Below are 27,869 nucleotides of genomic sequence, written 5' to 3'. Positions count from 1 at the left end.
CAAAATAGACGTGAGAAAAGTATATTATAACAGTTTTTAAAAATAACAAAATACTGAATGTTACTGAATGATAATACTTCACGTATGGTCAAAATAGACGTGAGAAAAGTATATTATAACAGTTTTTAAAATAACAAAATACTGAATGTTACTGAATGATAATACTTCACGTATGGTCAAAATAGACGTGAGAAAAGTATATTATAACAGTTTTTAAAAATAACAAAATACTGAATGTTACTGAATGGTAATACTTCACGTATGGTCAAAATAGACGTGAGAAAAGTATATTATAACAGTTTTTAAAAATAACAAAATACTGAATGTTACTGAATGGTAATACTTCACGTATGGTCAAAATAGACGTGAGAAAAGTATATTATAACAGTTTTTAAAAATATACAAAATACTGAATGTTACTGAATGGTAATACTTCACGTATGGTCAAAATAGACGTGAGAAAAGTATATTATAACAGTTTTTAAAAATAACAAAATACTGAATGTTACTGAATGGTAATACTTCACGTATGGTCAAAATAGACGTGAGAAAAGTATATTATAACAGTTTTTTAAAAAGAACAAAATACTGAATGTCACTGAATGGTAATACTTCACGTATGGTCAAAATAGACGTGAGAAAAAGTATATTATAACAGTTTTTAAAAAGAACAAAATACTGAATGTCACTGAATGGTAATACTTCACGTATGGTCAAAATAGACGTGAGAAAAGTATATTATAACAGTTTTTAAAAATAACAAAATACTGAATGTTACTGAATGGTAATACTTCACGTATGGTCAAAATAGACGTGAGAAAAGTATATTATAACAGTTTTTTAAAAAGAACAAAATACTGAATGTTACTGAATGGTAATACTTCACGTATGGTCAAAATAGACGTGAGAAAAGTATATTATAACAGTTTTTAAAAAGAACAAAATACTGAATGTTACTGAATGGTAATACTTCACGTATGGTCAAATAGACGTGAGAAAAGTATATTATAACAGTTTTTAAAAATAACAAAATACTGAATGTTACTGAATGGTAATACTTCACGTATGGTCAAAATAGACGTGAGAAAAGTATATTATAACAGTTTTTTAAAAAGAACAAAATACTGAATGTCACTGAATGATAATACTTCACGTATGGTCAAAATAGACGTGAGAAAAGTATATTATAACAGTTTTTAAAAATAACAAAATACTGAATGTTACTGAATGATAATACTTCACGTATGGTCAAAATAGACGTGAGAAAAGTATATTATAACAGTTTTTAAAAAGAACAAAATACTGAATGTTACTGAATGGTAATACTTCACGTATGGTCAAAATAGACGTGAGAAAAGTATATTATAACAGTTTTTAAAAAGAACAAAATACTGAATGTTACTGAATGGTAATACTTCACGTATGGTCAAAATAGACGTGAGAAAAGTATATTATAACAGTTTTTAAAAAGAACAAAATACTGAATGTTACTGAATGGTAATACTTCACGTATGGTCAAAATAGACGTGAGAAAAGTATAGTATAACAGTTTTTAAAAATAACAAAATACTGAATGTCACTGAATGATAATACTTCACGTATGGTCAAAATAGACGTGAGAAAAGTATATTATAACAGTTTTTAAAAATAACAAAATACTGAATGTCACTGAATGATAATACTTCACGTATGGTCAAAATAGACGTGAGAAAAGTATATTATAACAGTTTTTTAAAAATAACAAAATACTGAATGTTACTGAATGGTAATACTTCACGTATGGTCAAAATAGACGTGAGAAAAGTATATTATAACAGTTTTTTAAAAAGAACAAAATACTGAATGTTACTGAATGATAATACTTCACGTATGGTCAAAATAGACGTGAGAAAAGTATATTATAACAGTTTTTTAAAAGAACAAAATACTGAATGTCACTGAATGATAATACTTCACGTATGGTCAAAATAGACGTGAGAAAAGTATATTATAACAGTTTTTAAAAATAACAAAATACTGAATGTTACTGAATGATAATACTTCACGTATGGTCAAAATAGACGTGAGAAAAGTATATTATAACAGTTTTTTAAAAATAACAAAATACTGAATGTTACTGAATGATAATACTTCACGTATGGTCAAAATAGACGTGAGAAAAGTATATTATAACAGTTTTTAAAAAGAACAAAATACTGAATGTTACTGAATGATAATACTTCACGTATGGTCAAAATAGACGTGAGAAAAGTATATTATAACAGTTTTTAAAAAGAACAAAATACTGAATGTTACTGAATGGTAATACTTCACGTATGGTCAAAATAGACGTGAGAAAAGTATATTATAACAGTTTTTAAAAAGAACAAAATACTGAATGTTACTGAATGATAATACTTCACGTATGGTCAAAATAGACGTGAGAAAAGTATATTATAACAGTTTTTAAAAAGAACAAAATACTGAATGTTACTGAATGATAATACTTCACGTATGGTCAAAATAGACGTGAGAAAAGTATATTATAACAGTTTTTAAAAAGAACAAACTACTGAATGTTACTGAATGGTAATACTTCACGTATGGTCAAAATAGACGTGAGAAAAGTATATTATAACAGTTTTTAAAAAGAACAAAATACTGAATGTTACTGAATGATAATACTTCACGTATGGTCAAAATAGACGTGAGAAAAGTATATTATAACAGTTTTTAAAAAGAACAAAATACTGAATGTTACTGAATGGTAATACTTCACGTATGGTCAAAATAGACGTGAGAAAAGTATATTATAACAGTTTTTTAAAAAGAACAAAATACTGAATGTTACTGAATGATAATACTTCACGTATGGTCAAAATAGACGTGAGAAAAGTATATTATAACAGTTTTTTAAAAAGAACAAAATACTGAATGTTACTGAATGATAATATTTCACGTATGGTCAAAATAGACGTGAGAAAAGTATATTATAACAGTTTTTAAAAAGAACAAAATACTGAATGTTACTGAATGGTAATACTTCACGTATGGTCAAAATAGACGTGAGAAAAGTATATTATAACAGTTTTTAAAAAGAACAAAATACTGAATGTTACTGAATGATAATACTTCACGTATGGTCAAAATAGACGTGAGAAAAGTATATTATAACAGTTTTTAAAAAGAACAAAATACTGAATGTTACTGAATGATAATACTTCACGTATGGTCAAAATAGACGTGAGAAAAGTATATTATAACAGTTTTTAAAAAGAACAAAATACTGAATGTCACTGAATGATAATACTTCACGTATGGTCAAAATAGACGTGAGAAAAGTATATTATAACAGTTTTTTAAAAGAACAAAATACTGAATGTCACTGAATGATAATACTTCACGTATGGTCAAAATAGACGTGAGAAAAGTATATTATAACAGTTTTTAAAAAGAACAAAATACTGAATGTTACTGAATGGTAATACTTCACGTATGGTCAAAATAGACGTGAGAAAAGTATATTATAACAGTTTTTAAAAAGAACAAAATACTGAATGTTACTGAATGATAATACTTCACGTATGGTCAAAATAGACGTGAGAAAAGTATATTATAACAGTTTTTAAAAAAGAACAAAATACTGAATGTCACTGAATGATAGTACTTCACGTATGGTCAAAATAGACGAGAGAAAATTATATAACAGTTTTTAAAAAGAACAAAATACTGAATGTTACTGAATGGTAATACTTCACGTATAGTTCAAATAGACGAGAGAAATTTTTTTCGGCATGTCTAGACGTGTCTAGCTGCCTGTTAAATTCATTTTGTACATAACTAACTGATAATATAGACTTACTTTTTCAAGAGCCTCTCCTCTGGTTTTAGCCGTCATCCAGTGGTTGTCCACTAGCTGATCTCTGAACACAATCATGACGTCATCGACAATCTCTTTTACCTATGACAAAATTAGAATGAATAAATTGAAAACGAAACGAAATAATATTTGGTACTTATCTATCGTGAGGAGGAGCTTCCGAGAGGCCTGTGCTATGGTCATAAATATCAATGTGAAATTAAATGTAAGCTTCAATATAATATACGAAAACATATTAAATGGACGTGTCGGGTTTACTCTTTATCAACAAAACCGGATGAATGAAAGACTACAGACGAATGAGATAATGTGGTAGTGGCGTTGTTAAGATCTTAACACCACATAATCTCATTCGTCTATAATGTTTCATTCATCCTGTTTTGTTGATAAAGGGGAAAACTGAAACGAACATTTTATCTGTTTTTCGTATATTAAATTGAAGCTTACATTCAATTTCACATTGTTATCCATTTCTTTGAGCTTCGAGCAGCACCATCTACATTACCCAGTGCTAAGGTCCAACCTTTCATCCCAGAAAACCGGCTTCAAATCTCGGGTCCAGTCCAAACTAGGCCTTTTTCTGACCCCCCCCCCCCCCCAATCTCACTGTTCATTTACAGTGATTGTAGATCTGACAAAAGGTATGTTGCAACAGTTATCGTCCTATCCAAAGAATGTCAAACAATCGCTATAATTCTTTAAACTCTATGAAAACCGGGATAAACTCTGGCTTCATTGTCCTCACGGCTCTAAAGAACTATTTTTCTTTGCGTGGTGAGGCAGAATTATTTCTGAAGCTTGCTAAAGGATTTCTAAATTAAATGTAAAGTATTTGGGGAGCAGTATGTTCCAAGACTTAGTGTCTTTTTGGTAATGTTTTCATTCTTCAAGCTTTAATCCAACTTGATGCAGTAAGCGAAAGAAGTTTGTTATTTATGAATCAGTTATGAACAATGTAACAGTATACTTAACGATTAAGATCTTAAGGGGGGGCGGGGGGGGTGGAAGCAAATAATAAAAGAGGTAGAGAGAGAGAGAGAGAGAGAGAGAGAGAGAGAGAGAGAGAGAGAGAGAGAGAGAGACAGACAGACAGACAGAGAGAGAGAGGGAGAGACAGAGGGGGAGGGAGAGAAGAGAGAGAGAGAGGGAGGGAGAGAGAGAGGGAGGGAGGGAGGAGGAGGAAGAGGAACAAAGGGAGTGAATGAAGAAGTCAGACAGCCTACCTTCTCTTTAGCTTCCTTGGGGAAGTAACTTTCCACAAACATTCTGCTCACAGCTTCATCGTAGGTCGTGGCTGTTGAGACCGCACAATGCTTCCATCTATGCTCAGGTTTATTTCCAAAAGCATTCTGTGAGACCGTGAATTTAAGACAGTATGCGTTTGGCTAAGAAGCTCACAACATTGCCATCCGGAATTATAACGGACCAACACACAAATCTTGGTCGTTTATAGTGTGGTTAATACAGTTTAGTGAGAATTACTCATAAACGTGGATGGCGAAAAAAAACAAAACAAACAATATCAAAGTCCTGAATGACGCCATCTTCGCTCTATCTATGGAGTCACATGCCAATTAACCAGTAGATTTTTGACCAATCAAAACATAGAATTTGTGACACACCTTCACACGCCTCGGACAAGCAAATTCTGATTGTTTATAAACAATGACGTGAATGAAATCGACCTCTCTCTGATCATTGTTATTCTTTTCATACCGCCTAATGGATGACTAGTTATCACACGATTTTCTCGATCGTATTGTTTAAGTGACACAGTTTTCTGTATTGGTTCTATAGATAGTATGCAGATGACGTCACTCAGGCCTTTGTTATTGTTTTTGCCATCCGCGTTTGTGAGTTGTTCTCACTAAACTGTATTAACCAGACTATAAACGTTCATGGATACACACAGTTTTGTGTGTTGGTCCGTTTTACTTCCGGATGGCAATGTTATGAGCTTCTTAGCCAAGCGCATACTATCTATTGATCAAGCGGTAGAACAATGGGTATTTTACTAAGACACATACCACCTATAGTAAAACCTGTGTAGTTTGCTATGTTTACCAATCATTGTCGTTGTTTACATTATGACGACTGTCCGAGAGGCGTGGTTATCTAGGTGTCTATCAGGGTTGCCAGATTATTTTCAGGAAATCTGCCAACTGGAATTTAAGAAATCTGCCAAATACCACAAAATCTGCCAAACTATTTATGGTACCCCCTTGGAAAACTCATCAGTTTTGTTAAACAAAAAATTTGAAAGGCCGATGTCATAATTTTCTTTTCATTTCCCAAGTTTAAAAAAATCCCTCATACATAAAAATTGCCATGGAAAACGTGGAAAATAAAATCTACCAAATATCTGCCAAACTGCCAAACCGTTTTTTTTTTCTCTGCTAGACTACTTCAAATTCTGATAAAAAAAAAGACATTTGGCAGAAAATCTGCCAAATTGGCAACCCTGGTGTCTATATATAGTTCGAAGATGACGTCACACAGGTCTTTGTTATTGTTTTTGCCATCCGCGTTTATGAGTAATGCTCAGTGAACTGTATTAACCTGACTGTAAACGGTCATGGATACACACAGTTTTGTGTGTTGGTCCGTTATACTTCCGGATGGCAATGTTATGAGCTTCTTAGCCAAGTGCATACTATCTATAGAGAAAGTTAACCATGTCAACATTGGGTGACTTTGTGGCCTTGTGGTATGACACTCGCCTTCGGACAGGCAGGTCCCCGATTCGAGCCCCGCTTCTTTAGGCGGCGCAAAGTTGAGTCCTTGGATGAGGCTCTTTACACACATTATCTCGAAGCACGCAGGTGTAAAATGAGTACCAAACTGGTAACAATGGTGTCTCTGTCCATAGAAAAATCCATTTTGATAACGGTACGCCTCACGGGCGCCATGTCTCGTAGTTAAAGTACAGTGTTGCTGTTAGCTAGGAGTCCCTTGTAAAGCGCTTTGAACACGTTTAGTGGATAGCGCCCTATATAAATGCTCAATTATTAAAATGTCGGAATGAATTGAAAAAATTGCTTTTTTAGTCAAAATGATCAGAATAGAGCGACATATCTACATTGCAAGTTTTTGAAGTTTAAGAAATGAAACTCACGTTCATCGTTTGAGCTTAAATTTTAAATCAAATCTTATGATTCAATCTTAATCATCACCCCCCCCCCCACACACACACACACACACACACACACATACACACACCTCACCCCGACATAATGCCGTTTTGCAAGCAGAGGTCAATATGTTATCTATATTTACCTCATTATATTTGTCAGTCTCCTTGATGAAATCCGAACCCAAATAGGCGGTTAACGGAAGTAGACGTGACAACAGGAAGTTGGCCATTACTCTGGAACAGTAAAAGAACAGAATCTGTTTATTTAAAATGACTTTATCAAAGCTGTGAGATACAATGACAAATTACTTTTGATTTCTTTTGACACGGTAGAAATCTGACAGCCATTTGACAAAGATTAACCCCCCCCCCCCTCCCCCCCCCTCCTTACCACCCATAGGAAAATCGTCACATTTGATACCATGCAGCAAACATTTTTCTCATTCTGATTTCTTTTCAACGTCATAATATTTGAACAAAAATGTTTGCTATAGCTAAAGTATATTAACACTGTGTTGAAGAGCTCGTTTCGCAGAAAAAATATGTATAGCAAGAATTAACAGCTTTTGTGTTTGAGTGAAATAAATCTATTTTTATATAGGTTGGATGTGAAGTTTTTGGGAAAATCCGGAAAATGGCCGGTAAGGAGAGAGGTAACTTGATCCACGACTTGTTAGTGGACAAATAGAAAGACAGGTTGAGAAATAGACAATTTAATATAGACAGTGATAGATAGATGGATGGATAGATTGATATATAAATAGATTTGATAGACTGGTAGATCTACAATTCGTATATGAATATGTTGATAGTGGATGTATGCACAAAGGGAATTTTTTATTATTTATTTGATCATCTGGTTAACTCTAACATAATAGCGTTTTGAGTTAATGGGTCACATTTTATATTTAAATTGACTTTTTGGCACCAGATCAACTCCGACATAACAACAGCTCGAGGCTGTAAGTCACATATGAAGGCCCACAGGGGAAAATCGATCAAAGTCCGAAAGATCCTTACTGTTATAATGTCACAATAATTTGGTATTAAAATCAAGCAAGAGCTTGTTTTTATATGCATCTGACTTGTGCTCAAAATATATAAGTTTAGTAATACACATTCAGTTCAATTCATATTATCATGTGACGTTTTCAAATGGGTTTCCAAACTTTAATTTTGATTTTCTCAAAAGCTGAAAAATGTGACTTTGATCGTTTTCCCCCTGTGGTATTCATATGAGTTTTTCTGACCAAATTTTTCTGTAAGAATGTGATCTATCATCATCATCATTGCCTTTTTCACCCTGGGTCAGGGTATAGGCCATAGACAAACAGTTTCCATCCTTCTCTATCTTGACTTAACTTTTTAATCTCATCCCAGGACTTACCACTTCTCTGTATATCAGCTTCTTTAATTAATTCGAAGCTGCTTGTTTGGCGAAGACGCCATCGGGTCAGCAGAGTCCTTTCGATTTTGTCTGTTGTCCTTCATAAATTCTGTCATTCCAGAAACTCTTCGGTCGCCCAAGCTAAAAAAAGGATTTGGTTTGTCTGTCTGCGTTTCTGTAACGGTTTGAGTTTAACGGAAAGGGGTGTTAACCCTTTGCCAACCCCCAACCTGGAGGACCAGGTGATCAAAGATGGGGGAATCACACACCATTAGTCGCCTTTTACGACACGCTGGCTTGGCGTTGGGCTATTCTTGACCCTCTCAGTTGAGGGACCCCGGACACCACACCCTTTACCTTTTTGAGGTGCCGTTGATTAGAGGGCCTAGGTTTTCAAAGTAGTTTGGTTCTTTGATGTCAACTCGCTCTTCTTCGTTGATGTAGACATCTGGGCCACTGCCAGTTTTTGTTGTAATGGCTAACACGAGCTTTAACCAGTCCATCTGGAAAGAAGTAAAGACACTCACGAATAATAAGGTACCCAATGAGTTATTTATCAGTTTTCAATTAACCCACTCCTTACCAACTACTATAGGGAATAAGATTAGCAGAAGAGTAGCGTCCTTTGATTGGACGTCACCTTAAAGAGAGAACGTCAATTTCGTTTTGAAGTGTCTCAAGCCGCTTTCACCGGAAGCGAGGACGAGAGACAACCAACATGACTTTCTCTCTCTAATAACTTTTCCGCCGGTGACGTCACAGACTATGGGTGACGTCCAATCAAGGGGCGCTACTCTTCCGCTAATCTCATTCCCTATAGGAAAATCGTCACATTCGTTACGATACAGGCAACATTTTTCTTATTCAAAGTTTTTTTTTACAGCATAAAAGTTCAAGAAAATGACCAATGTGTTGTAGAGCATGTTTTGCTAAAGAATTTATTTGTCGCAAGAGCTAAGATACTGCTTTGTGTTTGAGTGATAAAAAATATATTTTTGTGTTAGTTAGGTGTGAAGTTTTGGGGAAAATCCTGAAAATGGCTGATAAGAAGAGAGTTAACCCACTCCCTACCAACTATAGGTAAATTGTCACATTCGTTACGATGCAGCTGACAATTTTCTTATTCTGTTTTCATTTTGTTATAGCTATAAAAACTCGACTCTGTGTTGCAGAGCTCATTTTTTTCTGAACAAAATATAGAATATACTCGTTGTTTATCTGTTTAAAAAATCTATTTTTGTGTTGGGTGAGTATGAAGTTTAGGGTAAACTTAGAGTAGAGAAAGAGAGAGAGGGGAGAGAGAGAGGGAGAGAGAGAGAGAGAGAAGAGAGAGAGAGAGAAGGAGAGAGAGAGAAGGAGAGAGAGAGAGAAGGAGAGAGAGAGGGAGGAGAGAAAGAGAGAGAGAGTGAGAGAGAGAAAGAAGAGAGAGAGAGAGAGAGAGAGAGAGAGAGAGAGAGAGAGAAAGAGAGAGAGAACCCAACAAAGAGGGTCGGGTGGTTTAGTTGTGTCAAATTTTTCTAGTTTTTTCTTGTTTTCCCTCGGTGCCCTTATTGTTTTGTTTGTTTGTTTTTGTTTTTTTTGTTGTTTTTTTTTTTTTTGTTGTTTTTTGTTGCTTTTTTTTTTTTTTCTTACATATCTATTAAATTGTATCTCTTTATTTATGATGAAACTCTTTCTCCAGACAAACAAACGTATCAATCGCAATTCAGGGCTAATCAGTCTCTTCTTAGATGATCATTAATATGTTTCTTGAGTGGCTCATAACTTTTAATGTTAACAATACTACCTATTTACCTATTTATGAACTTCTCTCTCTGTCTCTCTCTCTCTCTTTCTCTCTCCCTATCTCCCTCTCTCTTTCTCTCTCTCTCTCTATGTTTTTCTCTCCTTAACCTTATGTGCGGCTAACTCGCTTTCGAATCGGAAGGTCCTGAGTTCGAGCCTTGCGCTCGGCGCATAGTTGAGTCCTTGGAAAAGGCTCTTTACTCACATTCTCTCACCGTACTCAGGTGTAAAAGGAGTACATGGCCGTTGTCTTTGTCCGAAAAATTGTAATATCGCCTAACAGGCGTCATGTCCCGTCCTACATAAATGTTGCTGTTGACCAGGGACTCCTTGTAAAGCGCTTTGAGCACATTTAGTGGATATTACTCTATATATAAAGCTCTTTTTTTCTTTTTCTTTTTATACCACTTACCCATTTATATTTGCTTTTTATATCCTTGATGTCGTAACTCTTGTAAGAAAACTTGAAGTTTTCTTTATCTGCCTCGTCTCTCCTCAGCTAAAATTGTAAAAAGTAAAATAAATAAATGTGACCCAACGTCTCAAAACGGTATCATGTCGGAATGAACCAGATGCTAAAAAGTCAAATTAAAGCTGAACTTGTCAAAATTATGAATTATTGGTATTTAGCACTCTAATATATGATATTCAATCTCCTCAATAAAGAATATAAACTCAACGGAAGTCTGATATTTCTGGCTACGAATTCAGTTTTCAGCATCTTAATCATCCCGACTTAATACCGTTGTGAGACGAAGGGTCACAAATAAATAAATAACTAACTAAATAAATAAATAAATAAATATTCTCGTATGTGTAAAGTGTTTTTAGTAAAATGAAACTTAGCAGTGCGCTGTCATGTTAGTGTCAAAATGGCACAACTGAATAACAATGGAGGAAATCAAGGGATATAGATAGTATGCGCTTGGCTAAGAAGCTCATAACATTGCCATCCGGAAGTATAACGGACCAACACACAAAACTGTGTGTATCCATGAACGTTTATAGTCGGGTTAATACAGTTCAGTGAGCATTACTCATAAACGCGGATGGCAAAAAACAATAACAAAGACCTGAGTGACGTCATCTTCGAACTTTCTATAGAATTGATTAATTTCACTCGGTTCTTTGCAATTCTTTGTAATTTTTAGACTGTACTTCGGTATATCTAGTTGGCAACAGTTTTTTTTCTCAAATAGATGATAAACGGATACATTTTATTTTTGTGTGTTGTTACATTGAAATGACGGGCAGAACTGCTAAGAACTTTATCTAAACGCATATAATCAATAATAAAATTATCAAGAGAAAAGTAGAGCGAATGGCGAAAAAGAAGAAAAATAGTAGATGGTTTGTGCTTTCTGGTAGACTTTCTAAATTGAGATTTATATAGCGCAATATCCACTAAATGTGCTCAAAGCGCTTTACAAGGGGTCCCTGGTCAACAGCAACATTTAACATGTAGGACGGGACATGCCGCCTATTAGGCGATATTACAATTTTTCGGACAACGACACCGCTGTTAACGGCCTGGTACTCATTTTACACCTGAGTATGGTGAGAGAATGTGAGTAAAGAGCCTTTTATCCAAGGACTCAACTATGCGCCGAGTGCGAGGCTCGAACCCAGGACCTTCCGATCCGAGAGCGAGTGTCATAGCCGCACTTGTATATGTGACTTATCTCTAAAAACCGCATTATGTAGGGATACAAACGAAAGAGTGAAAATGAAGAGGCTTCGTATGGAAACAATATTATACAGACAATAGACGTTTCGGGTACAAACCCTTCGTCAGCACAACAATAGACAAATTAATTAACGTGGAAAACAAATATTATAAATTGCAAAATAACTTGTATCTTCTATACTCATTCATACTGCAACCACCATTGAGTTGCTTGGCAGCAGCCTCTTATGGTTCTCACACTACTATATTATGACGATCGACCCAATCAGCAAAGTCCGGTCCGCATTCGTGCACCGTCGCGAACCCGCCTGGTAGCATCGTCACAACACACCGTTCGACTAGATGCTCTGCCGTTTCGGGTTCTTGTCCACATCGGGTACATGTGGGACAGCAGGTGGAAAGTCCCCACTGATGAAGCGCACTTGCTGTTAGGAAGATCCTAAACTGAAGCCGATTCGCAGCCACCCAGTGTCTCCTCTTACTGGTATCAAAGCCTGGCAACTTCTCACCAAGCTTAGAGGAGTATAGGTCCCCGCCCCCACGAGGTGTTGCTTGCCAGTATTTCAATGCCGATGCACAGCCTTATTAGTGCCAGATGGGGATGTGTTCAAAACATCAAACACAAGAGTTCAAGGATATTATTATTAGTAGTAGTAGTAGTAAGCTTCGCAGTCTGAATGACGCTTGCTGAGAATTGTGGGATTCAGCCATGGTCGATAAGTATAGCTGCTTTCTCCATCCATGCTGTTGTTTCCATTGGTCACGGTCCTGGGCCAGACTTTTGAGGCTGTCAAGATCTGGTTGTGACTTTAGTAAGGAGGGCACTGCAGTATTTCTTAGTTCTTCAGGGATTAATTCGGCCTCATCTGAATCAGGAAATTTCTGATGTAGAGAGGTCCTGGTTCAGGGTAGTTACTATAGGGAATGAGATTAGCGGAAGAGTAGCGTCCCTTGATTGGACGTCATCTTACAGAGAGAACGTCAACATGGTTTTGCGCATGCGTCTCTCTCGTCCACGTTTTCGGTGAAGTGTCTCATCCTCAAAGCGAGGACGAGAGACACATGCGCAAAACCAACATGACGTTCTCTCTCAAATAACTTCTCCGCCGGTGACGTCCAATCAAGGGACGCTACTCTTCCGCTAATCTCATTCCCTATATATTATTCTATGTCTCAATAAATGACCTAACCTATGTTATTATAATTATAATTATTATGGTTACCTTAGCTAGGCGAATTTCAAACTCGACTATTTGCTCGGCGTCCTCTTCGGCCGTGTCCCTGTCAGCCCCAAGAAGAACCAATGTGTTCACCATCCATTGTTGGTAGTGGTACAACTTGGTGTTGTCACCATCTCCCATGTAATGCTCCTTCTTGCCCAGATATAAGTTGCCATCTGAAAGCTACACATTGGACATTGGAATAATCAGGAGAAAATTTTTTTTACAGAGGACATGTAACGTACGTAAACTACATACATTTAGCTATACTTAGGAGGACAACAAATTTTTAAAACGGGGTGGGGGGGGGGGGCTAAATGGCAATTTTGAGCAAGTTAAGATAATCAAATATTGTGGGATAATAATAATATCTGGTATCTGAAAGCTACAGATTGGACATCGGAATAATCAGGAGAGAAAATGTTTTACAGAGGACTCTGTAAAGTAAACTACATAAATTTAGCTATACTTAGGAAGACAACAATTTAAAAAAAAAAAAAAGGGGGGGGGGGGGGGCTAAATGGCAATTTTGAGCAAGTTATGAAAATCAAATATTGTGGGATAATAATAATATCTGGTCTTATATTCCATAAAACAGGTTGGGGGGGGGGTATCAATTAATAAATTGGGTGAACCATGACATATGCATTAATGGTGATAAGAATTGAAAAGGATAGAAACTGTAACTTAAAAATGTATATAGAGCAATATCCATTAAAAGTGCTCAAAGCGCTTTACAAATGTGACCCTCCGTCTCAAAACGGTATTATGTCGGAACGAACCATATGCTGAAAAGCCGAATTAAATGTTAAACTGGTCAAAAATATAAATTGTTGACATTAGCACCCTAAAATATGGTTTCCATTCTCCTCAATAAAACTTACAAACTCAACACAACATCTTAACCATCCCGACTTAATACCGTTTTGGGACGAAGGGTCACAAATAGTCCATAGCCAACAGAAACACTTAAGATGGAGGCCAAAACATGGCGCCTGTAAGGGGATATTATTATAATTTTTTTTTACGACAGAGACAACGCTGTTAACGGCCAGGTACTCATTTTACACCTGAGTACTGTGAGAGAATGTGAGTAAAAAGCCTTTTCCAAGGACTCAACTATGCGCCGAGTGCGAGGCTCAAACCCAGGACCTTCCGATCCAAAAGCGAGTGTCATACCACTAAAATTACATAGCCGCACGAGTATGTAAACTTTCAAATGAATTTTCATTAAAACAACAATTAAATTGTCCAAACTGTATTTGGATAGTTGTTTGATTTTTTATTCTACAATGCCAATTCAATGATCTTGATAGTTTCCTTCATAGTTTGCAATATAATTACATAAGAAGCAGTGGCGCGGCGTGCTTATAGAATAAGGTGGTGCCCGAATCAGAATAAAATGACTTAAAACATGCTATATTTAATTTGTAAATACGAAAGAAAGGAAAGAATAAACAGAAAAGACATACTCAAATAAGTAAGGGGCGGTATATATATCATTTCTCAGTTTTGTTTTGTTTTTTAATGCTTTAATCCATTTTAAAAAGATGGATGTGGTGCCGGGCACCAAATCGACCAATATAGCCACGCCCCTGAATAAGTATTATTGGGTTAAATTTGTGAAAGTTTTGATTTATTTCTATACTAGATACCAGTCATTATGTGTACCAGTTTTCATAGGCATTAATTGAGTTGAAACTTTGAAATATTTTTTTTTACTTTTGAGTACAAAAAAACAACAAAATTCTGCTAAAAAACTCTCGCCAGATCGACTATATCCATGCGAAACGGACTCTAGCCCAAGGGCGGATAACTGCTTACAGAAAATAAAATCTCTTAGAGTGATTGTTTTTAGGGAGCGGCGCGGGTACAAACCAGAGAGAGGGGCTGTGTATGTTTGTGCGGTATGTGTGCGTGTGTGTTCTCAGTTCACCGTCATCTAATCTGGCCTTCGATAACAACTCGATCATTCAGCAAAAAAACCCAACAAAATTCTGATTATATAGACTACTTACTTTTCTCAGCTAACATAAATTTTTATGTCATTTGAATAGATTTGCATTTCTTTTATTAATATAGACTGTTTTCACGGCAACAGATCTTTTCTTTCTTATTTGTCACCCTCCGTCTCAAAACGGTATTATCTCGGGATGATTCAGACCCCAAAAAGTGAATTTAGAGAAAGAATGATGAGAAACTGGACCTTAGAAGTTTATGTAATGCAAGAAATAGTATATATACTCCAGCAAAGCGTACAGAAATTAAACCCAAGTTTGATATGAGTAGCTATGAATTAAATTTCCCTAACCGAGTGGATCCCGACATAATACGGCATTGAGACCGGGGGTCACATTTTTATACTTAATTAAAGCACGAGTTGAGTTGTAATTATAGCTCTTTTTTGGTGAAAAGGGTCAGATTTGCAGTTAGTAATAAGTAGATTTTAAAAGGGAGATAAGTCATGGTTTTAACCCTCTCCTTACCACCCATATGAAAATCGTCACATTTGTTACGATAGATCAAACCGACAATTTTCTCACTCTAATTTCTCGTGTAGCTACTCGTAAATCACACAATTTAAAGAAATGTCTTGATCACTGCAAGTATAAATACTAAACACTGTGTTGTAGAGCTCACTTGTTATTTTTTTTTTTTAAATTTATTTAATTTTTTTTTTGAGTACGAAAAGGCTATTTTTGTGCTGGGTGGGTGTGAATTTTCGGGTAACTCTCTCCTTACCAGCTATTTTTAGAATTTCCCACGAAAATTCACACCCACCCAGCACAAAATAGACTTTCTTAATCAAAGAAAAAGTAACAAGTGAGCTCTGCAACACAGCGTTTAGTATTTATAGCTCTAATCAAAGCATTTCTTTAAATTTTGTGATGTACAAAAGAAATCAGAATAAAAAGATTGTCGGTTACATCGTAACGAATGTGACGATTTTCTTATGGGTGGTAAGGAGAGGGTTAAATTCTAAAAATAGTTGGTAAGGAGAGAATTAAGACTATGTAGGTCTACACGTTGAAAGGGATTAAGAACACAACTTAACCCTCTCCATACCAACTATAGGAAAATCGTCACATTCGTTACGATACAACCAACATTTTTCTTATTCAAATTTCTCTTGTACATCATAAAAATTAAAGAAAATGAATAGTGTGTTGTAGAGCATGTTTTTTGTAAAGAAATGATGTGTCACAACTTTACTGCTATTATGTCAATTGATAAAAATATATATATTTTTATGTTAGTTGGGTGTGAAGTTTTGGGGAAAATCCTGAAAATGGCTGGTAAGGAGAGTGTTAATTCAACTTACATGTAATCGATTCCTGGTCTTGTCATAAAATGGCTGCTCCACTTGTATTTCAAACAAGGGCATTACGGCTGCAATGATTAAAACAGTGTAAAAACAATATAAGATTGATGGAAAATGCGATTCATATTAACTATTGAGTTTCATTTTAACACGAGCATTGCTGTCACTAGCAGCTAAGTTCACGTGTTACACATGAGTATAGTGAGAAAATCTGAGTAAAGATACTTTTTCCGAGGATAAATATTGAGCAATCCATAACGGAACTCAAACCTTGGACCTGACCAAGAGTCAAATAATAATACATTAAGTTCTTACTACTATTACTACTACTACTACTACTACTACTACTACTACTACTACTACTACTACTACAACAACAACAACTACTACTACTACTACTACTACTACTACTACTACTATTACTACTACTACTACTACTACTATTACTACTACTACTACTACTACTACTACTACTACTACTACTACTACTACTACTACTACTACTACTGCTACTACTGCTGCTGCTGCTGCTGCTACTACTACTACTACTACTACTACTACTACTACTACTACTACTATTACTACTACTACTACTACTACTACTACTACTACTACTACTACTACTACTACTACTACTACTACTACTAGTACTACTACTGCTGCTACTACTAATACTACTACTACTACTACTACTACTACTACTACTACTACTACTACTGCTGCTGCTGCTGCTACTACTACTATCCTACTACTACTACTGCTACTACTACTACTGCTGCTACTACTACTAATGCTACTACTACTACTACTACTATTACCACCAATCACTACACGACGACTACAACAACAACAACTACTACTATTAATACTACTACCACTACTACTACTACTACAACTACTACTACTACTTTCTTCTACTACTACTACTACTACTACTACTACTACTACTACTACTACTACTACTACTACAACTACTACTACTACTACTACTACTACTACTACTACTACTACTACTACTATTACCACCACTACTACTACTACTACTACTACTACTACTACTACTACTACTACTACTACTACTACTACTACTACTACCACTTCAACAACTACCATCAAAACCTCGACCATAACTTCTTCCCGAGTCCCCATTTCTCTACTACCACCAACAACTACCACAGTTAAACTTACATATCTTAGCCAGTTCAATTACAATCGATTGAAAGTCGTAATCTCCGAGGCTGATATTCCAGCTTGGGTCCAGTGCCGGGAATTTCCCTATTGATTCTACCACTTCCATAAACGGCTTGGTTCCGAGCTCATCAAGTTTTTCTGAAAGAAAAGTGGAAAAGTAAGGAACATGCACTTACTTGTACTGATAAAAAAAATCACGAAAAATGTGAATGTGACAGACAGGCAGAAAAATGAGCTTTATTGAGCTTTATATAGCGCAATATCCACTAAATGTGCTCAAAGCGCTTTACAAGGGGTCCCTGACTAACAGCACCATTTAACATATAGGACGGGACATGCCGCCTGTTAGGCGATATTACAATTTTTCGGACAAAGACAACACTGTTAACGGCCAGGTACTCATTTTACACCTGAGTACGGTGAGAGAATGTGAGTAAAGAGCCTTTTCCAAGGACTCAACTATGCGCCGAGCGCGAGGCTCGAACCCAGGACCTTCCGATCCGAAAGCGAGTGTCAAACCACTAGACCACATAGCCCCACAAAACAATGCCCGGACAAAAAAAAACAATCACAGCCTCCCCAACTCACAACAGTCTTCTTTGATCTATCATCGGAGAGTTGTAGGTTCGATCCGAAGTCTAAGAAGACTCTTTATGGATAATCTATTTAATGTATATTACATTAAAACCATTTTAGTTTCTTTTCTGAGAAATACATGATGTCAGTTTGACTGACTGTATAAAATTGAAACTGTTACTTGAATTTAAAAGAAGGAAAATATAAAAAGAAATTGTGTGTTTATGATTCTATCCTCAATATTGAAATTCTGTTATCGTTGAGCTTGTCAAGTGTTTTTTAAAGTTATGGGTTTTAAATATATATATATATATATATATATATATATATATATATATATATATATATATATATATATATATAAATTAAAAAAGTAAAAACAATGAAATAATAGTGCTCAACTTTTTGATAGAAGGAACTATTCATAAACATTTCAAGGATAATTATTCTTGTTTAACTTCTACAATACTGTTTCATGTCTATGACAACTACTTCCCGTAGATTGCCATAGGCATGAAACAGTATTGTAGAAGTTAAACAATAATAATTATACTTGAAATGTTTACATTCTTCATGCTGGTTAGAACTTTTCATATGCCTTGTGATCAGAATGTGTAAAAGTCAAAACATGGTCAAATTTATGGGGGGTTTTCCGCTGGATACGCTTTTATGCTCGCCGGGAAAATATTTCATACGTGCGTCCGCAATTGTTCCGAGAGTTTAGAGCCAGTGTTACTAAGTTACCATGCGTCATTAGGAAGGAAGTGACGTTACGATTGAAGAGGAATGCATCATACATCTGTAAAAACTCTTCAACAGTCGTAACGTCACTTCCTTCCTAATGACGCATGGTAACTTAGTAACACTGGCTCTAAACTATCGGAACAATGGCGGACGCCGTATGAAATATTTCTCCGGCGAGCATAAAAGCGTATCCAGAGAAAAAAAACCCCATAAATTTGATCATGTTTTGACTTTTACACCTTCTGATCACAAGGCATATGAAAAGTTCTAGCCAGCAATAAGAATAAAAAGTAATGATTTTCTTTGTTTAGAACCAAGATGGCCGCCGTTGCCGGGTTGAGTGACTTCAGACTACTGAATCAAATTATTTTTGGCACTGATGTAGACTTAAATGTAATAGTTCCCTTACTAATGTTCATGCAGGAAGCATAAAACAACTTTGGCTTTTGGATGAATTCTTTCTCTTCTGGGTCGATTCCTGCAGAAAGCAACGCTGTGGAGAGAATAGAAAATTGTAAAGTTACTATTGTCTTCGTGCACGGTCTTTGTTTCATTAAAACTAAAACCTTTAAAATTCATGTTCCCGGAAGTGATAATGAAATTGTTATTAGTAATGATGATGATGATGATGATGATGATGATGATGATGATGATGATGAAGATGGTGGTGGTGGTGGTGATCATGATGATGATTATGATGGTCATGGTGGAGGTGGTGATGATGATGATAATGATGGTGATGATGGTGATAGTGGAGGTGGTGATGGTTTTGGTGGTGGTAATGGTGGTGGTGGTAGTGGTGGTAGTGATGATGATGATGATGATGATGATGATAACAATGATAATAATAATAATAATAATAATAATAATAATAATAATAATAATAATAATAATAATAATAATAATAATAATAATAATAATAATAATAATAATAATAATAATAATAATAAATAAGTAAAAGAAAGAAAGAAGAAGAAGAAGAAGAAGAAGAAGAAGAAGAAGAAGAAGAAGAAGAAGAAGAAGAAGAAGAAGAAGAAGAAGAAGAAGAAGAATGATAAAAAATAATGCATTTTACAGCTGGGTGCGATGCCATGCAAGAATGTTAGTGAGAGCCTTTTCCCCAAGGATTCAACATTGCGCCGTTGGCGGGAGCACTGAAACCTGGGCCTTACAGGTGTGGTGCCGAGTGTCTCATCACAATACCACCAACCCGCATTGGCTGACACCACTAGGCTGATACCTAAAGCAGTCTATATTAATCTTTAAACGCAATGTTCCTCCTCAGAACAAAATGTGACCCATCGTCTCAAAACGGTATTATGTCGGAACGAACCATTTGCTTAAAAGCCGAATTAAATGTTAGACTGGTCAAAAATATAAATTGTTGACATTAGCACCCTAAAGTATGGTTTACATTCTCCTCAGTAAAACATACAAACTCAACACAAGTCTGATGTTTCTGGCTATAAATTCAATTTTCAACATCTCAACCATCCCGACTTAATACCGTTTTGGGGCGAAGGGTCACAAATTATGTGCCCAACTGACTAGCACTTGATTAGATTCAATTTTCAATCAACCTTTTGTATGTCTATTATATGACCGTCTTACCTCTAGTAAAAAAAAATAAATAAAAAATTGAGCTTTTATATAGCGCAATATCCACTAAACGTGCTCAAAGCGCTTTACAAGGGGTCCCTGACCAACAGCCACATTTAACATGTAGGACGGGACATGGCGCCTGTTATGCGATATTACAATTTTTCGGACAAAGTCAACGACGTTAACGGCCAGGTACTCGTTTTACACCTGAGTACGGTGAGAGAATGTGAGTAAAGAGCCTTTTCCAAGGACTCAACTATGCGCCGAACGCGAGGCTCGAACCCAGGCTCTTCCGATCCGAAAGCGAGTGTCATACCACTAGACCACATAGCAGTACCTTTGGTAAAATCTCCACAAGCCAAGAAGTCATCATATTGTCATGAACGGACTTCTCCATCTGGTTCATGATATATGTGACCTCTCGTCTCAAAACGGTATTAAGTCGGGATGATTAAGATGCTAAAATGGAATTTGTAGCCAGAAATATCATGTTTGAGTTTATATGCGTTATAGAGGAGAAGGAACATCATATTTTACTGTGCTAAATACGAACGTTTCATATTTTTGACCAGTTTAACAATAATTTGACTTTTTAGCATCTGGTCCATCCCGACATAGGGTCACATATGAAACAACCAATCGCTTACTTTTCAACTAACTGCAGCAAGCTTCAAGACCTCAGACATTTTCTCCCTCTATGCCACAATACAGAAAACACGAACAACAGGACAATAATAGACCAAATGAAAAAAAAAGACGTCTGTTTACTACCAAAATATGGCACTGGACATAATAATACCACAAACACATAGGCATCTTGATTTGAGATAACTCCTTCCTTTTTTTTCAACCTCAGGAATGGGAGACAACCCAATGTTTGTCGTCACTTTGCCACTTTAGATTTATCTCCATCCTTTAAATACGACAATAAACAGGTATAGGGAAATTGACTTTTGAAAATAAAACAAATTTTAAAATAACAACTCCTTTTATGTCCCAATACAGAACACACGCTCTACAACAGCAGAACAGAACTAATAAAAATGACTTTAATTTACAACACGTCATTGGGCTACAGAGCAAAAGGTCAAAGGTATCTTGGTAAAGACATTCTCTCTAACTGTCGCAATACAGAAAACACGCTCTACAGCACACCAGAATAAATGAATAGATCCCGGTGTCAATGCATGACATAATCAGTCGGAAGGTGAAAATGTTGGATTTGCATTTTTTTCTTTTTTACATTTTCTAAAAGAATATGTTCCCCAGCGCATTTTAATGTTTATTTGAAGTAAATCGGGTGATTTTTCATGAAGTTATGGTCAAAAGTATGGGAAAGGTATCCAGCAACTTTTCTCAAATTTCATACTTTTCAACGTGACTATCTGTAAAAAATATTTAGAAGTGAAATATACTTTGATATATCCCGAAGATGTTAAAAAGGGTTGATTTAATCATTTATGACAAGAACTCTTTTTTTTTAATGGCCTTCTAACTAAACTTGGCAATATCTCAGTTCAAACTTTTTCACTATCCGACTGATTATGTCATTCACTATTATGACATTGGACTTGCGCACGCTCAAAGACATCTTGATCAGAGACAACTTTCTCCTTGTCCCAGCACAGAAAGGGCCTGCATTTACTAGATCATGTCATTGGACATAAGAGCACAAGCGCAAATGCATCTTGAAAAAGACACACCCCTCCATGTCCCAATACAGAAAATACGATCTACAGCACATCAGAACAAATGAGAAAAATCTCCATTTACTGCGGCATGGCATTGGATCTAAGAACACATGCTAAAATGCCTCTTGATTAGAGGCAACAACAACAACAACAGCAACAACAACAACAACAACAGCAACAACAACAACAACAACAGCAACAACAACAACAACAAAAACAACAATAACAATCTTTGAAGATCTACTTACACCTCAGTTTGATGAAATGGTCATCGCGGAGTTTGGTCTCCATGTCTAGTTTTGTCTGGCCTTCACCCAAGATCTGCCTCTTTGCCCAGCTGTTACAGGAGTAGTCGTAGAAACTGTTGCAGGGGTCAAGGTCATCGTCCATGTGATCCTTAATACGAGACGCTGTAGGATGGATATAGATTATATCTATCAGGTAAGGAGAGAGATAGGGGAAGATTGAGCAAGTATATATATAGAAATACAAGACGGGGCGTGATGGATTTCAATATGGTGATCTAAAATACGAGTATGATGGTGATTATGATAATAGGAGGAACAGAAAGGGATGGCAATTCTAGAAAAGACAACGGAAATGATAAAGATGAAAGAATAGACCTTACATTTCGTGTGGAAACGCAGATGCCTTAATATTCTTTAGGAAATCACGGACATAGTGGTAAAAATAGGGCTAACAGTAAATCCATCATTAGTGTGTAGTTATTATTTTCGTTCCGTATGAAATTCGTCTTGGTCTGATTTACATAATTCTACCTAGCTACTAGCTACCATTTTGATGTATCACAGCTCAATGGAAAGTTGTAAATAACTAGAAATTATTTCAAAAATGTTAAGGAGTCACTCAATTTTACGACATTCAGCAAGCAGACGGACCATGGACATGACTGATCTGGGTCCAATTTTATGTAAACGGACTAGATTAGTTATTTACTTGTCAAGTAAATGACTTGTTAGTCTTAAGCCTCCGTGGAGTAAGTGACGAAAATCGGATTTTGTGAACGTTATCTAGTCTCTGACTGGCTAGGCTCTTGCCTAGAACAGGGCGCTGTAAGGACAGTAACTAATTCAGATATTTTGTGCTGTTAACATCAAGCTCTCTAGTACATGATGGCAGGTAAGAAACCAGCCTTCATACTTTCAAGGCAAAAGATTTCCAAATAGGAAATTAGCAACACATCCGGTATAGATAATATTTTGTTCCGTTTCATATTTGAACTTACTTTTGCCATGATGAAATCAAATCACGTGATATTGGCTGACGACTGATCAGACTACAGTGATGTCCGTGGTCGACTATCAATTCTATATTTAGACCAATGAAAGTTCCATTGAAACTCATACAAATTGAACCAAAAAAAAAAACCACAAAAAATTTTTTAAAAACAAACAACAAACAAACAAACAAAAGAGAAAGTGTGTTCTGATGAATCACATTATTTCAGTCAGGTACAATGCCAACAGAATAACTTTTGACTCCACTATAGGGAATGAGATTAGCGGAAGAATAGCGTCACTTGATTGGACGTCACCCATAGTCTGTGACGTCACCGACGGAAAAGTTATTAGAGAGAGAACGTCATGTTGGCTGTGCGCATGAGTCTCTCGTTCCGCGAAGACGAGAGACGCATGCGCACAACCAACATGACGTTCTCTCTCTAATATCTTTTCCACCGGTGACGTCACACACTATGGGTGACGTCCAATCAAGGGACGCTACTCTTCCGCTAATCTCATTCCCTATACTTTCTAATCGTTTGTTTTTGTTTTTTGTTTTTTTTTGTTCTTTGAAGAGAACCAATCCACTTCGAGTCTCCGTTCCTTCGCAATTTGCGAGCCGATTAGACGGGTTTATTTTTAGTTTTTACTCACAAAAATGTGTAGGCTTTCGACGATCCTCACTTATCTTAGTTTTTTAAGCCAGTGTTGATAACAACAGGACACTTCTTGCCTCTGTCATCCGAACCGACGCATTTTCCTTCAGAATCGAAGCTCTCTCAGTCTAAGAATAGATGCCATCTTGTCGACGCTATGATGTATCCTAGTAACTAGTCTCAGACTAAGCTAGAAGTCCGGCCTAAGCAAATGACTAAAACTTGGCCAAAATTAGTCCGAAAGAGCCGTGATTTTAGTCTGGGACTTGCTTGGTCAGCTCACATGAAATCCGATTGTTTCAAGTCCTTGCCTAAAGTCAGAGACTAAGCGCTAGTCCCCGTTCATGAAAACTGGCCCAGGTTTTTTACCGGCGCAGCGATGTACCTAGCTGTAAAGCTGTAAAGAGCCCGAGTCTCTAAATTGTCAATTTTCTTGCTTTGGACACGTAGGAAGTGATCATTGAGGGCCATCCGCAGCATACGGGCATATGGGTGTAGCAGCCTATGGCCCTCAATGTCAGAAAAGCATTGACTTGGAGTGCCTGTCAAAAACTCAGGAAAATCTGGAGATCAAACCTACAGAGGGAAATAAAGAAGAGACTGTTCCTGGCAACGGTAGAGTCAGTGCTTCTATATGAGCAGCGACATGGACTTTCACTAAAGCCCTTGAGAAACAACTGGACGTCTGCTACACCCGTATGCTGCGGATGGCCCTCAATGTAAGCTGGAAAGAGCACATATCAAATGAAGAGCTCTACAGTGACCTCCCCCCAGTGACCTCGAAGTTCAAAAGAGAAGACTGAGACTTGCGGGGCACTGCTGGAGACACAAGGAGGAGATTGCAAGCAGTCTTGTGCTATGGGAACCACCTGAGCGAACCAGAAGCAGAGGCAGGCAGAATAACATTGACTGTCTGCTAGATGACACAGGAATGGACAACACCCGGGAGCTGCGTACGCTAATGGAGGACAGGACAGAATGGCGACGACTTGTGGCTCATGTTGGGCGCCCCAAGGGGCGGCCTAAGTAAGTTAGTAAGTGACCATAGAGTAAAATTGAATCATGTTTAACTCACTCAATCCTAGAGATGTTTGCTACTTTTAAAAAATGTTTAAAATGTATTAAAAATGAGCATGTACATAAGTAGTTTTATTCAACATGTAAAAACTAAAAACATTAACTTTGATACTAGGGTCTATAATTTATCTCAGAAAAGTGTAATAAATAGGCATGGAGGAAAAGTAACCCGGGTAAACTACGGATATAGTCGGTGTTAGGGTTGAGTGAGTTAAAGGACTAAACACATCCTGTACTTACCAGCTCTGACACATCCATCCGAAAGACATGTGCCTGGAAGTCAAAAACAAGGAATAAGAATAATACAATAAGTGTGGGTGAAAAAGTAGAATTACAGTGATAAAAACGGGAAAAAACACGTAGATCTACATTTCATTCACTGTATTTGTTATACAAACAAACGTATTTTGCATTAAAAAATAATAAAATAAAATTCCCTTTATTCATCCCATAGGGGAACTTTATCTCTAGGGTCTATTCCAAGGGAAGACTGGAATAACCCAGGCGTCAGCCGCAGTGCAGCGCCGAAAATTGAGCAAGGGTGAGGAGACTTGCTCAAGGCCACATACGAAGCAAAGACCGTACCGCTGAGCCACGCTATCCCTATTCAAAGGAAATGACTAATTGTACACGTTTATTTTACTTAAGACGTGTCACCTACAACAGGTCAATGTAACTAGGCTCACTGACGTGACAGCACTGTATAACCTACTTTTTGTATTATAGATTCTCTCCTCTCATTCTTAGAATAATATGCTCATCGTGATAAGCATTTGTGACCCTTCACCTCAAAACGGTATTAAATCGGGGTGGTTAAGATGTTGAAAAGTGAATTTATAGCCAGAAATATCAGACTTGTGTTGAGTTTGTATGTTTTATTGAGGAGAGTGGACACCATATTTTAGGGTGCTAATGCCAACAATTTATATTTTTGAACAATTTAACATTTAATTCGGAAATAAGCATATGGTTCGTTCCGAAATAATACCGTTTTGAGACGATGGGTCACATTTGCTTGGGTATTCCCTGACCGAGTGATGGTTTTCTACCAAACAAACAACTGGTCTTAACAGGAAGGTACGCCGTTTTCCAAGTGATCATAATGAGGTTAAATGAATTGCGGCTATGTGGTCTAGTGGTATGACACTCGCTTTCGGATCGGAAGGTCCTGGGTTCGAGCCTCGCGCTCGGCGCATAGTTGAGTCCTTGGAAAAGGCTCCTTACTCACTTTCTCTCACCGTACTCAGGTGTAAAATGAGTACCTGGCCGTTACAGCGTTGACTTTGTCCGAAATAATTGTAATATCGCCTAACAGGCGTCATGTCCCGTCCTACATGTTAAAGGCTGCTGTTGACCAGGGACCCCTTGTAAAGCGCTTTCAGCACATTTAGTGGATATTGCGCTATATAAAGCTCATGCTCAATGCTCAATTTGTACTAGAACCTGAGAGTCCGAACTACACCTCCCTGTCTTAGTTATGTTGGTCAGCTCGCTCCCATTTACTTCCTATCTTTAGATAATACTTTTAGAAAGGATGGGAGTGGGTGTGATGATTATAATTAATTGACCGGTAGATAACCACGCCTCTCGGACAATCGTCATAATGTAAACAATGGCCGTGATTGGTAGACAAATCAAACTACACAGGTTTTACTATCGATGGTATGTGTTAAGTAAAATACCCACTGTTCTACCGCTTGATCAGTAGAATCAACACAGAAAATTAAGTGTAAACTTAAACGTTTTTAATATGATCGAGAAAATCGTGTGATAACTAGTCACCCATTTGTCACTATAAAAACAATAACAACGATCAGACGGAGGTCGAAATCGGTCACGTTATTGTATATTAACAACCAACTATATTTGTCCGAGCACGTTTGAAGGTGTTTCACAAATTCCATGTTTCCATTGGTGAAAAATCTACTGGTTAATTGTTGGGAGTTCCTTTTGCCCGCAAGAGAAGTGATTTATTTCCACATTTTATTCATGGAATCATAACACATGACCTGGTGAGAAACTGAATAAAAATTCACAAGATCCTCTTTATTACCATTTTCATTATTACCATCTTCATCATCACTATCATCACCCTTCTCATCATCATGGTTTTCATCATCATCATCATCATCATCATCATCATCATCATCATCATCATCATCAGCATCATCATCATCATCATCATCATCATCATCAGCAACAGCAGCAGAATTAGCATTATCATAATATCATCACCAATTTAATTATTGTCATCATCATCCTCATCACCACCATCAACACCACCACCACCACTATATCATCATCATCATCATCATCATCATCATCATCATCATCATCATCATCATCATCATCATCATCATCAGCAACAGCAGCAGAATTAGCATTTTCATAATATCATCACCAATTTAATTATTGTCATCATCATCCTCATCACCACCATCAACACCACCACCACCACTATCATCATCATCTTCATCATCATCATCATCATCATCATCATCATCATCATCATCATCATCATCATCATCATCATCATCATCATCATCATCATCATCATCATCATCATCATCATCATCATCATCATCATCATCATCATCATTCTTCTTCTTCTTCTTCTTCTTCTTCTTCTTCTTCTTCTTCTTCTTCTTCTTCAATTTTCAACATCTTAACCATCCCGACTTAATACCATTTTGAGGCG

The 27,869-nt window shown here is 36.6% G+C and overlaps 1 protein-coding gene across 2 annotated transcripts in view; it reads right to left on the bottom strand.

Annotated features, from left to right (window-relative positions):
- Positions 1-27,869, bottom strand: part of LOC144975612 (endothelin-converting enzyme 1-like) — a 58,309-nt gene that overhangs the window by 18,861 nt on the left and 11,579 nt on the right. For both annotated transcript variants that reach the window (XM_078919775.1, XM_078919776.1), the window contains exons 4-14: positions 25,412-25,444; positions 22,446-22,607; positions 19,314-19,397; positions 17,582-17,722; positions 16,394-16,461; positions 13,075-13,254; positions 10,577-10,663; positions 8,737-8,882; positions 7,136-7,226; positions 5,083-5,208; positions 3,842-3,940 (exon numbers count right to left, since the gene is read on the bottom strand). In XM_078919775.1, coding sequence (XP_078775901.1) covers positions 3,842-3,940; positions 5,083-5,208; positions 7,136-7,226; positions 8,737-8,882; positions 10,577-10,663; positions 13,075-13,254; positions 16,394-16,461; positions 17,582-17,722; positions 19,314-19,397; positions 22,446-22,607; positions 25,412-25,444 — 1,217 coding nt within the window. The remainder of the gene's footprint in view (positions 1-3,841; positions 3,941-5,082; positions 5,209-7,135; positions 7,227-8,736; positions 8,883-10,576; positions 10,664-13,074; positions 13,255-16,393; positions 16,462-17,581; positions 17,723-19,313; positions 19,398-22,445; positions 22,608-25,411; positions 25,445-27,869) is intronic.

The sequence above is a fragment of the Berghia stephanieae genome, chromosome 6, assembly GCF_034508935.2.
Source record: "Berghia stephanieae isolate SIO BIC M18660-M18661 chromosome 6, UCSD_Bste_1.3, whole genome shotgun sequence".
Classification (NCBI taxonomy): domain Eukaryota; kingdom Metazoa; phylum Mollusca; class Gastropoda; order Nudibranchia; family Aeolidiidae; genus Berghia; species Berghia stephanieae.
This window is presented reverse-complemented; position numbering and strand designations above follow the sequence as displayed.